Source organism: Gymnoscopelus microlampas, assembly GCF_963454915.1.
Source record: "Gymnoscopelus microlampas genome assembly, chromosome: 21".
In the NCBI taxonomy this organism is placed as follows: Eukaryota; Metazoa; Chordata; class Actinopteri; order Myctophiformes; family Myctophidae; genus Gymnoscopelus; species Gymnoscopelus microlampas.
Genome location: NC_139958.1, coordinates 35,408,458 through 35,424,937, shown reverse-complemented (window position 1 = coordinate 35,424,937; position 16,480 = coordinate 35,408,458). Strand labels below are relative to the sequence as shown.

Genomic DNA, 16,480 nt, shown 5'->3' with positions numbered 1-16,480 from the left:
GCAAAGCAAACAAATGCAGGAACCGGCTCCACGGAGTGCAGAATGACGTCGAATAAGAACAGTGCGACAGTGTTTGTACCTGTTGTGACCCAAGACAGATTGGAACTGAACCTGTTGCAATGGGTTACTGTGCACAAGAAACCATAGTGTAAATACTGGACTTTTATTGTGCATTTCCTCGGGGTATTAGTTGACTGACAAGTCAGTCCATTTGGTCTCCAAATAACCGTGCTGTGTGCATGTGTGTGTGTGTGTGTGTGTGTGTGTGTGTGTGTGTGTGTGTGTGTGTGTGTGTGAGTGTGAGTGTGAGTGTGTGAGAGAGAGAGAGAGAGACACGCAGAAAGAGATTTAACAGACGTGTGTGGTGCGACCTGGAAGAACATGGTTTAGTGTGTCACTTTCTCACCTTTGTCATGGAGCTGGGAACCACTGCAGGGTACACACACGCACGCACGCACGCACGCACGCACACACACACACACACACACACACACACACACACACACACACACACACACACACACACACACACACACACACACACACACACACACACACACACACACACACACACACACACACACACACACACACACACACACACACACACACACACACACACACACACACACACACACACACGACTATTTTTGGAACAGCCAACCAGAGCCCTTTGTTTCCATACTGACTTCATACTGGCCCATATGCCTCTGGTCTTGGTCATTATATGAAGTCATCAAATGTCTGCCTATACCAAAGTATTTACAGATGATACCATATTTACTTGTTTTAATTGTATTTTGTTTGCGAACACACACACATATACTGTATACTGTACTGAGTGTGTGTATATTTCATAATTAATTTATACAGTATTTGTTGTAGAATCTTTTACAGTCAGACAAAATAAATCTATCTATAAATTACGCAAATCTGTGTGTGTGTGCTTATGTGCGTGCATGTGAGTGTGTGTATCTGTCCATCACGTATCTCAAGAAGCGGCCAACCGGTCGACTTCAAACTCGACACTCGGTACGTCGCAGAGGAACCCGGAGTGCATTGCCTAAAGATGGCCGTATCGGCTGTTGTCTAGAACCGCCCATTGTGGGCATATACGGAGATCCGGTTGTCCAGATCCAGTGGGTTCCACCACTACAGTTTATTCACATTGTGCAATTGGCTGTCAAACCTGTTCCTGCAGTATTTAATACCTCACCACAAGTTGCACAGGGCGAGAGGGAGGACCCTCCCCTCCCTGTGAGTCATTCACAGTTGTGCGTAAGCAGCTTCTACAGCGCTAGGAGTAGTATTCCATTACTCTCAACATCATCATTGTGTTCATCTTCAACGTCATCCGTGCGCCAGACGAGGCCAGGGGCCCCACTGGCTTTAACCACTTAAACCCTATACACTCAGTTGACCGGGGTCCCCCAGGGCTATATACTAGGGCCGCTCCTCCCCCCCCCCCCCCCCCCCTCTACACAAAATCTCCTCGGCGGAAATAGGCGATTGAAAAGCATACAAAGCGACGCGCTTGTAACTAAGCTTGTAGATCAGCTATTTTCGGGGGATGTGGGAACGGCGATTAGACATGAGAGGTTAGAGATGAGCAGAGAGGACAGCGATGCGTTCACACACTGCAGGGTGAATGTTCATGCAGCAGACATAAGACATGCGATATGACAGGAGAGAGCGGGAGAAGAGAAAAGAGAGAAAGAAAGAAAGAACAAAAGAACAAAATAAAGGTGTTGATGAAACAAACAGGAGAGGTACTAACAACCACATACATCACACTAGTCTCTTACAGTATTACGTTTCTATTGCAGCCCTGTTAACACTTAATGAGGGTGTTACTGTATAAGGTCATTTCAGACACCAGTGATACTATTACATTTAATTGTTTCATGAACTATTACAGGCTGTCGTATCAATTACCACGCTTTATAACTCAGCCTCAGAGGGGCCACAAAAAGCAGTGAAATTGGAAGATTATTCATTTATTTGGCACGGATTGTGGTTCCACGTACAGTTGACATGCACATATCGTTGCTGTCGGGTGGAAATCTCATCTGTTCTAAACCGTTACTTTAAAGGAAATAGAACGAAAATCTTCAGAAGAAGTAAAAATAGCCGATCTACAAGCTCACAATGCGTCGCAATGCGACACATTGTGAGCTTGTAGATCGGCTATTTTCACTACTGTAGCTTGTATGACAAAGTAGAGCATTAAATGATGAAAAACATTTTAAAAGTTGACATACAAGATACAAGATACAAGGTTTCTGCCTGACAGCGACGATATGAAGGCATATGAACGAGTCACACAGTTGCCACTGAACAAAGTAAATATTCACTTGATGATAGTGTGTGTGTGTGTGTGTGTGTGTGTGTGTGTGTGTGTGTGTGTGTGTGTGTGTGTGTGTGTGTGTGTGTGTGTGTGTGTGTGTGTGTGTGTGTGTGTGTGTGTGTGTGTGTGTGTGTGTGTGTGTGTGTACACACCCTCCAGCCACTGATAGTAGCAGAGTTTTATCTTAAACGATACACATACTGGCGTTCTAATGCTGACCACAGCCCACAGCAGTGGAGAAATGCTGATTTTGCATCCCCTAAAAAAATCATATCCAGATGAAATACTAGGGTAAGGATATATTATACAGAATGTGTTTAGCTGCTAATTCTTTGGTTTAACCAGTAAAACAAATTGTAGTCTGAACTGAGAATTGAGTGTGGTTCGACGCTAAATGCTGCGAATATAAAACATATTGAGAGGAATTTGGCTTATCATCCAGTTGAATATCCTGACGGTATTTGGACACCCAACGCGGTCCTGTTCTGTCTTGTTTTCTCTCCTCTTTCTATAACTGCAGCTTTGTGGGGTTCTCTCTCTCTTTAACTTCTTCACAATAAACCATTTGTTTTAACAAAAACAAAAGAATCACTTACGGCGTCTTTAATTTAACTCTGAAAGTAACACATCTGTAAGGAACCGTCTGGTTCCTAACAATGATTTACAGTACCTGGGGGCCCCATACAGTATATGAGTCAAGAACTACTGTATGAGTTCTTAAGTGGTTTACTTGACCATGGCCAAGTTAATTAACCACTGAACGCCAGCATGTCTATTCTGGGGGGGGGAACATCCGCCAAAAATAGCAGATCTACAAGCTCAAAACGCATTGCACGCGACGCATTTTGTAAATCGGCTTTTTTTTTACACAATTTGGTGTAGATGGGAAAACAAGAGGGTTTAAGTGGTTAAAATCCCAATGTACAAAATGGCTGCCAAACCTCAAATTTTAGCAACATCAGCATCATGTGACTTGTTGTCGTTCCTTGCATAAATAATTCAACACAGTGCTTCTTTCTGTGCGCAGCTCTGTTTGAAAAGGCCCCAGTCTCTGAATCAGTAAACAGTCAGCGAGCACAGCTAGTTTTAGCCGTTGATTGGGGTAATTTGATGCTTATCACTGTCTCTGGTCTCCGCTGCGTAGCCTACTGTCGCACAAAATGTCGTAATCTTGTTGGTGGGCAATAGGAAATGCTCGTATGGACTACTGTTCATCTGATAAGACACTTTGGGTCATTATTGGACCGCAGTGACACAGCGCACCTGAACAGCTCCCGACTGTACTCTGTAACAAGGTCCGCTTATGAACGACACATAGACATGTATTTATTGAAACTTAATTGGATAGGCAAGTCCAACGTTATGGTACAGAGGCAGCCGTGGCCATTAAAAGGCCATTTCCTGATGAGGGCTTTCTGATGCGTCCATTGATAAGGACAAAGACGCAGATTTAGTTCTTGAGTTTAAAGATGCCCAGACAAATGTGAAAGGTATAGCACAGCATAGTGGTCTTATTGTACGATATGGAAATATATTTTATAACCAGCGCAAAACAATGCATTACGTGCAAAACATCATGGCCGCTCATTGTTGTTTTCTTTTTGAGTACTGTATGTGTGACTAGTAAAAGTATGCAATAGTCCACTATTAGTTCACTATATCACTGGTTCTCAATGTGGGGTCCGGGGACCCCCAAGTGTCCTTGAGGAGGTTCCAGGGGGAATGGAGCCTTACAGGTTTGTAACTTTCAGAGTTAAATTAAAGGTGCTGTAAGTGATTTTTAGCGGTGCCAACCGCTCTACACTTGACTCTGTCCGTATGAGCGTCCGTCCGTCCGTCCGTATGTTATGTCCGTCCGTATGTTTGAACACGGCAAGGTAGCAACACATGCGCCACTTCAACACACACACACACACACACACACACACACACACACACACACAAGCCAATACTGCACACATGTGCACACACGAACACACGCGCGCGCGCGCGCACACACACACACACACACACACACACACACACACACACACACACACACACACACACACACACACACACACACACACACACACACACACACACACACACACACACACACACACACACACACACACACACACACACACACACACACACACACACACACACACACACACACACACACACACACACACACTTGCCGTCCGTATGAGCACGGCGTATGAGCACGGGATGAGCACGGCAAAGAGGCAACACATACAAACACACGCGCACACACACACACACACTTGGAGATTGCCTATGCCATCTCTCCTCTCATTGGCCACACGTGCCACTGCTTATCAAAGAGGGGTCCAGGGACCCCCAGCGTATGTTATGTCCGTCCGTCCGTATGAGCACGGGATGAGCACGGGATTTTAAACAGCTGTAACTCCAGTTTGCAGCACGCCACCAAGTCCACATTTGGTATGTGGACTTAGACCACCAATAGGGACGAGCATTAATTGCTGAAGCCCCGCCCCCTCTGTCTTCCCATTGGCTGGCCTTTAAACAGCCATAACTCAAGTTCACAGCATGCTACGGAGTACAAATTTTGTACATGGACTAAAACCACCAATAGGGACGAACTGTAATTACTTAAGCCCCGCCCCCTCTGTCTGCCCATTGGCTGGGCTGTAAACAGCCATTATTGCAGTTTGCAGCATGCTACCAAGTACAAATTTGGTAAGTGGACTCAGACCACCAATAGGGACGAACTGAAATGAGTTACGCCCCGCCCCAAAGGCACCGCTTCCTTCACACAGGGTGTGATTTTTTTTAAACAAAAAGTTTATTGTCAGAAAGTTAAAGATAGAGAGAACCCCACAAAGATACATTTATCAGCTTGTGTTCCAGTCCAATTTTGTCTCCTCACTCATCACTTCCAATTTCAATTTCAAATTCAATTCTCAAACCTTTTCATTTCAACAACTACCGTAACTCTCAGTTAGAGACCTGTATGGGTCCATTTGGAACCCCCTCAATAACCCAGAGGACATCACTTTGAGAACCACTACAATAATATGTATGCAATACTGTATGATAGAATTTGTGTTTATCAAAAATTATAATGAGGCCAAAATTATGTCGATTTTATTTTTAAATACAGGAATTGTTAAAGGGAGCCATTAAGGAACCGTACAGTTAACCCATTTAGTCCGGAAAATAATCTGTGTGCAAATCTTTGAGTATGTATATATTTTTAAAGCAAACATTTGTAACTCAAATCTTTTCTTCTGGGGATTCTACAAATGTCTTCTAAATCCTAACATGTTTCTTACAGTGGTTCTCAAACTTTTTCATGTCAAGGACCCCCAAATGTATTATGTATTTGGCCGCGGACCCCCATCTCAAAATATTGTGTTACAGGACCCCCAGAAGCAAAGATTGGAGTTAAAAATGTAAAAACTATTCGCTTTAAAAAAATATAATATTACAAGCTCGTAGCACGGCACTCGGTGCCGCGCTATGAGCTTGTAGATCTGCTGTTTTTGAATAGCCAAAGTATAAAATGTGGATAAAGGGAGGCAGGCGTATTGGACATAATACTGTAAGTACAGTAGTATGTCAGTCAACGGGGTGGTGACCTCATAACATTGTGCCTCGTTACGCAACGGCGGCAGGCAGCACCACCCATGTCGGCAAGGTGGAGGAGGAAGCAACGGGGACAGACAAGAGCCCCCCCCCCTCTCTCCCTCTCCTTCTCCCTCTCGGAGGGGGGGCCGGCAGGGCGGAGAGACAGGAGGCCAGCGGCCTCTGAGATCAGATTTTTTTTTACAGGAAGGAAAGGAGAAGGCAGAGCGGCGAGGGATAAGGCCACCGACACTTGTATCCTTTAGGCTTCCCTCCCTTTTAACTTTGACCCAGACTGAGTTCTATGAATGCCACGGGGGGGCGGGGTTATTATTGGTCAACACACAAAAGCCAAACCAGGTCTAATCTTGTGTGGCTATTCTGGACGTTTAAACAATGAGGCTGCTCCTTCCATACCGGAGCTGAGAGTGAGATATGAGATTAATGCTGCAGGAACCATGAAGCCAAAAAAAAAATCAACCTCTTAAACCCTATATGCTTAAGAAGTGTCTCGTTTCACGTCCCAACTTCCTCTCTTTTTGGTAGGGTCCCTAAGTCCTGGAGGAGGGCACTTCGCAAGCAGGGGGTAGGGCGAAGGGGGATGAACTGAGATTGGGCCTTGGTTGACCGGGGTACCCTAGGGCTCTAAACTAGATCCGTTCCTTTTTATCAGGTCGCAGGCCCCGGCCCACAGGCTGAGAACCAGTGACCTACGGTATATAAGTTGACATGATAATAAGTGAGTTTTCATTGGGATACTTAACTCATTGACTGGTATTGATGAGTATACTCGTCCTTTCAACGTCTTTTAAAGCGCTCGGCGGGTGGATCGTGGTGGAATAATATTCTATGATTTTTCAAAGGTTAGTGAAAACGTTCTGAATCGCTGGCAAGGGCGGCTATAGACGGGCCCTGCTCCCAAAAAGGTTGAGAACAGCTGCCGTAGGTAATGAGAAATGAACCACTGCTATACATCTCTACTCTATTACAATTATGTCCCATTCTGACTAAAGGCCCATTTATACTTCTGTTCCTTCCCTGCGTTCATATCGTATGTCTTTGTAGTATGAAGTTTTTTGAGCAATGCTGCTTGCATTCTGAACTTGTAACTACTTACTTACTTACTTACTTACATACTACAAGTATGTATCTTACGTAGCCTACATACACATGTACATTCAGAAGGGGAGTATAAATGGGCCAACAGGTGATTATGCCGTGCATGTGTCTGTCTGTCTGTCTGTCTGTCTGTCTGCCTGCCTGTCTGTCTGCCTGCCTGCCTGCCTAGGGGCAGAGGGCGGCTCAACCTGGCTATAAAAAGATCATTACTACAACAGGAAGCTACTGTCAGCTGGAGGGAGACACAAAAGGCGGGCCCGGCCATCCTGAACAAGGAATGCACACACGCCCATGTGCTCGAGTGCGTGTGTGTGCATACATTATAGAGGCACAAATACATGAGCACACACATCCACCACTAAGCGTGCACAGATGTGTATAGTCACCCATAAAGAAGCGCGCGCGCGCGCACACGCACACACACACACACACACACACACACACACACACACACACACACACGTTTGTACGCACACATTTTAGGACAGTATTGAAAATATATCTACGAGCTCACAACGCATAGCAAGCTTGTAGATCGGCTATTTCCCGGTGCTCGACACGGGCGTGCAAAACTAACCTCTAAATGCCTAATTGTAAGCCTAATTCAAGAATTCATAAAACAACCATTTGTCTTGTGAGGACCAGGAAAATTATCCACACCCACACCCACACCCACACACACACACACACACACACACACACACACACACAGAGGCCAAGCTTACGTCCACATACAGTAAGATTTTCTTCTGCCCTCTCCCTCATTTTTCTACCATGACACAGCGTTTTTATCACTGAGCTGACTGACAAAGAATCTCTCCACCCAGAGGAGGGACGGTGCCAGGGGTTTGGCCCTTTGGCATGGCGGCACAGAGCTGGAAGGGGAAGTGAACCAACACCCTCTTGGTGGCAAGTGATCAACTGCAACACACATCTTTCTAGTGGGTAGTGGTGGAACAAGTACAAAACTTCTTTTTTACTTAAAGGAATGCTTCACCTAATTATTCAACCCATGAAGCCTTGAATTCATGGAGATTTTTTTGTTTTAGTCTCATTCCTGAGCCAATAATCCAATATAGGTGGTAGGAGACTATATACTGTACATGCAAAAGAATAATATAAACTGTGTTTATATTATGACGAGTGTGGCGGGCATCACACTCGTCGAAATGCATGAAATGTCTGTGTGCATGTCCGTCTGTCCCCTGCATATCTCTGTGTCCGTGTCCGTCTGTCCCCTGCATGTCTCGAGAGATCGGTCATGTCTGACCGATCGCCTTCAAACTCGGCATGCGTAGCACCAAGGACGCATGGGAGTGATGTACAGAGTGGGAAGTCAGTATTGTAGGATCCGTACTATGGAGAAATCCCAGAAGAATGCATGGAATCTCTGTGTGATCCGTCTGACCGGTGTCAGTGCAATGATGTCATATTGATGACATCAGGGATCTCAATATATGGGCATTAAAGGGACACAGTACAGACAGACAGACATTTCCATATGGGCAAGGGACACAGACAGACGGGTACAACAGGTACTATGAAAACGGGTACCATACTGCATTCCCACCGGGCATTGTTCCCAACAGGCATTGGGCCTTGTGCTTCTATAAAGGCGCGGAATCTCTGTATATCTGTCCTTCGTGTATCTCTAGAACCGCCCGACCAATCGACTTCAAACTCGGTGCCCATCGTAAAGTCTGTCTGATCAGCGGTTCTCCAAAAGATATCAATAAATCTGCAAATCGTAGTGCTGACATCATATACTGGCCTCCAATGATAATGGGTACTACACTAACTAAGCACTCTGACAATATGTTGCCTGATGTCATGGTGATGACATCATGTAAGGGGTCAGCTATCCCAAATAAAACACTGAATGGCTGCCGTGTTAAGTGGTAACATATCTTATAACTTTCTAAGACATTGTCAACATGCAGTCCAGCGGTATCAAGCTGGGTTTTTGGGAAGATGGACCCGAGCCTGGACAGTTTTATTCCTTCCCAGGAAACAAGCAGCACGTCGGCGGCGGCGGTCCCGTCAAGCACACACTCCATCCCACGGTGACGGGGACCTCCGTGGTGGGGCTGAAGTTCACCGGAGGGGTGATGATAGCGTCGGACATGCTGGGCTCCTACGGCTCTCTGGCCCGCTTCAGGAACATCTCGCGTCTCATGAAGGTCAACGACGGCGCCATACTGGGAATGTCGGGAGACTACGCCGACTACCAGTACCTCCAGCAGGTCATCCAACAGATGGTGACGGACGACGAGTTGCTGGACGACGGCCACAGCCTCAGCCCCAAGGCGGTTCATTCCTGGCTGACCAGAGTGATGTACAACCGCCGCTGCAAGATGAACCCGCTGTGGAATACCGTGGTCATAGGAGGCGTCCACAACGGAGAGAGCTTCCTGGGTTATGTGGACAAGCTGGGCGTGGCCTACGAAGCTCCCACGGTGGCCACGGGCTTCGGAGCGTACCTGGCCCAGCCCCTGATGAGGGAGGCCATGGAGAACAAGGCTGCCATGACCAAGGACGAGGCCAGGGAGCTGCTGGAGCGCTGTCTCAAAGTTCTGTACTACCGCGACGCACGCTCCTGCAAAAGGTACGAGATCGCCATAGTCACGGAGGAGGGGGTGGAGATTGTGGGTCCTCTTTCCTCAGAGACAAACTGGGACATTGCCCTTATGGTCAGTGGCTTTGAATAAAGAGGAAGACCCTCACCTACTCTGTTGTTGTTTTTGTGACACAGTAGGGTAACACATGGATCATAATTATCCCTGCCGGCTGAAGGCGGCAAGTGGGGAGATCATGTTTTCATCCATTGTGTCTGTGTCTGCGGATAATCTCAAACCACTGCCAGTAGACCTAGGATGTAAGTCCCCCCCAAAGACTTCAGATTATTGTGAATATATATATTTTTCCACCTTCCACCTTCTTGCCCAAATATGTCGTCCCACACATCATCAATATGAAGTCAGATCTACTCTTGTTGCCTGACAGTGTGTCCCAGGTTCGGCTGCAGATTTTCTGCATGTCACTCCCCGACCCTCCCTGGCGCTCCCCGTTTCTTGTCTCTCCAAAGGCAAAAATGCCACAAAAAAAGGTGTTAAGTGGTAGGTGGGCCACGAACGCTTGATAGATTTTCAAGTGGGCCCTGATCCAGAAAGGATTGAGAATCGCTGACACAGACTACACAAACCAGCTGTCAAGTGGGTTTTGACAAGGCAAAATGCAACCCACAATTTACATACGTATATCTTTGGGTAGGCCAAATGGACTAGAGGAGATATGCACTCTGCGGAGTGCCCCTTTCTAATGTTCTGTAAATTGAGTTGTACTGACACATGACAATTTCATGATTTTGATTCACCGGTACTCAAATGGACATACAGTACATACATACATACTCATACTGTACGTATGTACATACATATACATTCTCAGAATAGCTTTTCTTCTTCGTCTTCAACTCTCAACCACTTAAGCCGGTCTCATAAATGCAAATTACAAGTCCATAAACTAACCTCTGGGGTTTGTGGAGCCATATTGTGAGTTGTGTGACGGCAGCAAAAAAAGTCCCCTAATTGTGTAAGAGAGTTTAGAGTGGTGGTTTACTCAGATGTTAATACACATGGGAGAGAGAGAGAGAGAGAGAGAGAGAGACTTCATGTGCTCGACTCTGTGTGTACCATCCTTGCAATGTGAAGACATTGAAACGGCCCTATTACCTCAATTGTTTGGAACTGCTAATTTAAAATTCCACGAGAGACAAATCATTTGTTGGCCGCACGCAGCTATGCAGCTGTCCTTCAACCTCCGGCGCTGACAGTAATGTCACTGGACATATTTTTTTATTGTATCTAATTTGGGGGTTTGGCTTTCCACAAACACCAAGGCCACCTCTCGGTGAATCACACTTAATAAATCATTTTTTGTTTCTTTTCTCATAACTTTATAATGTTTTGTCTGCTTTTGTGCTGTTTTTTTTTTCTCCAACAAACACTGTCAAATACACATACATTCAATGCTTATGCCTGATTTACTCTTGGTTTCGCACAGCGCCACATCGCATACCGAAAATAATATAAATCACCCTTTACAAGTCCTTACAAACCACAAACCCTTACTCACAGCCCTGTACAATATACTGCACTACCCTATATATAAAACAAACACGGGTAGACATAGTGTATTACAGTATATATGGAGGAGATGTTGTCATATTGTGTCAAATATTGTATTTAATCATCCTCCTCTGTTGGCCTGTGGCCCTTCTCCTACATTTACATTTGATCTCTTAACCACTTGCACTTTTGTACAAAGTAAAGCATATACAAAGTATATAGCACTGAAGGGGTTAACCTATTCTCCACCTAAATTCTAAATATCACTCCCATAATAAAATGGTAAAGGGTGCATTTATATAGAGACTTTATCCAAAGCACTTTACAATGTGCATTACATTCACCCACACATTCACGGCGGAGGAAACCATGCAAAGGACCAACTCGCTCATCAGGAGCAGTTAGGGATTCTGTCTTGCTCAAGGACACTTCGACATCAACTCAGGCGGAGCTGGGGATCGAACCGAGAACCTTCCGTTTCCCACGTGGCCACTCTACCTCCTACTAGTACTATATTTAAGTAAACGTTTGACGTACTTTTACTTTTATTGAGTAGGCTATTTCCATTTTTCAACACTTTACAATTCTACTCCATTACACTTCAGAGGCAACTATTGTACTAAGGATGTACTATATAGATGTATAACATCACCCACTCTTAAATGGTTATATCTTCTAATTATGCTGAGCGGGAAGTAATGTATAGGAGAGTCTGAATGCCAAGATAAAATATAATATTCACACTTTTTCTCAAGCTATTATTGTTCTAAAACTATTTGTGAGTTTTCTGACTTAAAGTACCTTTACTTTGGTACTTTTACTTAAAATTGTATTGGAATACAGGCGTTTTAATTGTAACAGGGTCTTTTTATATTGTGGTATTGCTACTTTTACTTAAGTAAAACAAAATCTGTGTACTTCTTCCACCACTGGTGGAACAAACTATGAATTGGTGTGAATCAGCATAATTTCAGCAGAGTGACAAGCACAGTGTTGGACTGCTGACAGGAATATAATGATTAATCACCACAGAGCTTCCCTGACTGACAGCACCAGTAATAATTCATAGCGGAGCATTCAGGGGAATCCAGTGCACTGTGGGTTAGAACAAACACATCAATCATATCAGCCATGTTCACAACTAAGGCTGATAGTTCCTCCTGTCCCCTGCCTATGGCACAGGAAGTAAAGCGGCTGGTTCGATCCCGACTCCTCCTGGCATCACATTTAAGTGTCCTTGAGCAAGTGCATTCTACTACGCAGCCACTTAGCAACTTACCCACTAAAGTTTAATGTGTTGGGCCTTCAACCGTTGAACCGTGCTATCACACTCATGTCTCTATGACTCAGCCATAACCATATAAGGAGTTCCGAATGCAGCTACGCCCAAATAAGGAGTGTGTTGTCTAACCTCAACCCTCAGTGCCGTATCTATCCTGAGGAAATTATCCAGATTGGCATCTCGCCATCGATGGCATGAACAGCATTGCCAGAGGACAGAAAATCCCCATTTTCTCTGCCGCTGGGCTGCCCCACAATGAGATTGCTGCCCAGATTTGTCGCCAGGCAGGTCTGGTACAGAAATCCAAGGATGTGATGGACTACAGCGACGAGAACTTTGCCATCATCTACTTTGCCATCATCTTTGCAGCCATGGGGGTCGGCATGGAGACCGACCGCTTCTTCAAATCTGATTTAGAGGAAAACGGCTCCATGGAAAACGTCTGTCTCTTCTTGAACCTATAGCCAATGACCCCATCATTGAGTGCATCATCACCCCAAGTCTGGCGCTGACCACGGCCGAGTACCTGGTGTACCAGTGTGAGAAACACGTCCTTGTCATCCTGACAGTCATGAGCTCCTACGCCGAGGCTCTGAGAGAGGTGTCCGCTGCCAAGGAGGAGATGCCTGGCCGTCGCGGCTTTCCTGGTTACATGTACACGGACCTGGCCACTATCTATGAGCGCGCCGGCCGAGTTGAGGGCCGGATCGGCTCCATCACCCAGATCCCCATCCTCACCATGCCAATCAATGACATCAACCCGCTCAATTCCTGACCGGATACATCACCGGACAAGTCTACGTCGACAGACAGCTTGCATAACAGACAGATCTACCCACCTATCAACATGTTGCCGTCGCTGTCTCGTTTGATGAAGTCTGCCATTGGTGACGGCATGACCAGGAAGGACCATGCCGATATACGCCTGCTACACCATTGGTAAGGGCGCCCTCTCTGCGGTTGATCTGCTGTACCTCGAGTTCCTGCAGAAGTTTGAGAAGAACTTCATTGCTCAGGGCCCGTACAACAACCGGAAAGTGTACGAGACCCTGGACATCGGCTAGCAGCTGCTACGAATTTTCACTAAAGAAATGCTTAAGAGGATTCCTCAGAGCACCCTGGCTAAGTTCTACCCAAGGGAGTCTGCCACCCGCCACTGAAGTCTGCTTAGTGGAGAGGATGCTCGGTTCCAATGTCACCCTCCACAGTTGTTTCCACCCTACAAACCTGTACCCGGAAGGGGGAGCTAGTGTTGTCAATTGGGGCAAGACACCATATCTACCAGAGGATACATATGTATCCTCATACTGTATGTGCAAAGTTAGTAGTGGTTCGTTCTTAAACTTGTATCACCGACATTACCATGACACGACTAGTGAATCATCCTCCAACAATCATGGTTTCCTTGATGAATCTCCACTGACTTCAATATTCATTGTCATCTCCACTGACTTCAATAATCATTTGGACAGTTCCACTAACTTGAAACCTAAACAGTTTATCATTTGTTGGAGTCATTCAAATTCTCACAACATACTACATACAGGCTTATGACTTTAACTCCACTACAGACAAATATTGTACTTTTGACTCCACTACATTTCTAGTAAGGGAAACAGTACATTATAACCACTTATTACATGGCTTATTGAATGCTTGATTCTGATTGGTCAATCACTGAATTCAGTGGCGTGTTATTTCTGGATAATGAGCGATGAGCTCAATAACAGACCGCTGTCTAATCAAAGGCTCAGAGCACCTGCTGATATCAATCTGCGCTGCTTGATTTTGTGACGTATCCCACATGACAGCCATGTAAACAAACACACAATGTCATTTACACCTAAACATTGCTCTCAGGAATGTTTTAGAAAACATTTAAAGCGAGAAATAGACAATGCAGTAACCGAAAATGTGTTCTATTTGATCAACACTTCCTTGTTTTCCGAGGCGACCGTGTCTGCCCAGCGCAACACTTGGAATACTTTCATTGCCGTAAGCAAGGAAATACTTCGTTTTGTTCTTACTTTTGGGTCAATTCATAAATTAATTCATTAGTAGCCATGTAATAAGCAGGATAATTGACGGTTAGCCAGTCATTATTTATAAATCAATAATGACCAGCTACCCGTCAATTATCCCTTGCTTAAGCCATATTTCAAATATAGTGAAAATAGATGATGTACAAGCTGTCGCAATGTATGCATGTATGACTCAACTTGCAGTTGAGTTATATCTGACCATGAGTATTTATACTTTGACTCAAGTACTGGGGTTGAGCACTTTGTCCACCACTGCTCTCCTTCAATCACGGCCAACATGGATTGGTTTCCAGGTTATTTGTTTGTCATTATTTCTGCATTGAACTCTGGTGTCACACGCATTCCCGTAAGGTACAGTACATAGTTCCTTGTAATAGCGCTGTGTAATGCGACTGTTTGTTTGGTTGCCTTGACGACACATCAATTTAAATATTACCACAAGCGCTGATATGTGTTGGTGTCTGCTGTGGACTGCGTAGGAGGTTTGTGGCCCAGTGCTCTACCGTGGAGGCCAACCAAAGTCCAACCAATAACTCTAGGCTCTCCTAACAGACAGCGAGAGAGAGAGAGGGAGATAGAGAGAGAGAGGGAGAGAGACCTGAGGAAACTCCATTGGTGGACTTGGGGGAACACTATAAAGGATATTGGATTACTCAATCACTGTGCGTCCAGGTACAGATGGCATGGGGTTACACACGTGTGTGTACGTGACTGCATGCACGTGTGTGTGTGTGTGTGTGCGTGCCTGCGTGCGTGCGTGCGTGCGTGTGTGTGTGTGTGTGTGTGTATTGTAGGCAGGGGAGTAAAGTAACTAAGTACAAGTACTCAAGTACTTAGGTACAATTTAAGGTATTTTTTACTTTGTTCAGTATTTACAATTTTCAATACTTTTTACTTCTACCCCACTACAACATATATGACAACTTTAGTTACTAGTTACTTTGTAGATTTGGATTATTATTACAAAACACAACCATTTGAACATTTCAAAAGATTTTTTATACATTTTGAACTTTTTTAAATGGGACATTCTGCACAATGAGTAATTTTACTTTTAGTACAAGTACATTTTGATGTTGATACTTTTGTACTTTCACTCAAGTACATTTTGAATACGGGACTTCTACTTGTAACAGAGTATATCTACATTGCAGTATTGATACTTTTACTGAAGTAAAACGTGGGAGTACTTCTTCCATCACTGATTGTAGGTGTGCGTGTGTTGTGGATTCCCTTTCTGCATGGTCATAGTGTGTTCAAAGGTTTCCTGTGACGTCCACATCTGATGGCAGGACGTGTACACTTTGCACTCACATTTACTGTTATTGCAAACTACTAGGATATATACAGTAGGTCAGAGGCTGGATAACCAGTTTTTGTACAATTCTCAGTATGGGCTGTGCATACATAACTATAGTGATGTGCTGAATGTGACGCTTGGTACATTTCGGATGGATTTTGAATGACTGTCTGTGTTTTTATCGTTCATCAATTCACCCTGAAAATAATCCCAACGATATCTTTCACCACTTTTGTCTTTTTAGCTGTGGTGTGGGAAAAATGGTTTTCAGGAATGAAATCCTGTCAAAGTAAGAGTGACAAAAAACTCACATATCAAAAAGGCCGGTGTGCTCCTTTAAAAACACCTACTCTATTATACTTCGTTGGGGTCCCCCAGGGCTCTATACCAGGTCTGCACCGTTTTCCCTCTACACCAAATCTCTTCACCGAAAATAGCTGCAAGTTCACAACACGTAGCAACCCGACGCGTTGTGATCTTGTAGATCATATTTTTGCCTTAATGTTCACCCCCAGAATAGAGACTTTAGGGATCTGGGGGCCCGTTTCAAGAGCTATTGCGGCTATCCATGCTGGCACGGTGCACATTTGACCCCAGTCTGTGGTTTCAAGAGCCACTTTCAAAAATGAATGTGATGATTCATCTAAATGAGCCCTGACATCTGACTTG

At 44.8% G+C, this 16,480-nt stretch overlaps 2 protein-coding genes and 1 pseudogene across 3 annotated transcripts in view; 2 read left to right on the top strand and 1 right to left on the bottom strand.

The window, feature by feature from the left end:
• The window catches only part of klf4 (Kruppel like factor 4), a 107,457-nt gene that overhangs the window by 27,623 nt on the left and 63,354 nt on the right, over positions 1-16,480 (bottom strand). The gene's annotated exons all lie outside the window — the stretch shown is intronic.
• LOC311038085 (proteasome subunit beta type-4-like) lies at positions 8,995-9,768 on the top strand (the record flags this gene model as incomplete). The annotated part of the gene is made up of 1 exon (XM_084047414.1): positions 8,995-9,768. The coding sequence occupies one exon, from the start codon at positions 8,995-8,997 to the stop codon at positions 9,766-9,768; it is 774 nt and encodes a 257-aa protein (XP_083903540.1).
• LOC311037942 (V-type proton ATPase subunit B-like) lies at positions 11,869-13,629 on the top strand (annotated as a pseudogene). The gene is made up of 2 exons: positions 11,869-11,882; positions 12,538-13,629. The product of its transcript is annotated as a V-type proton ATPase subunit B-like (transcript).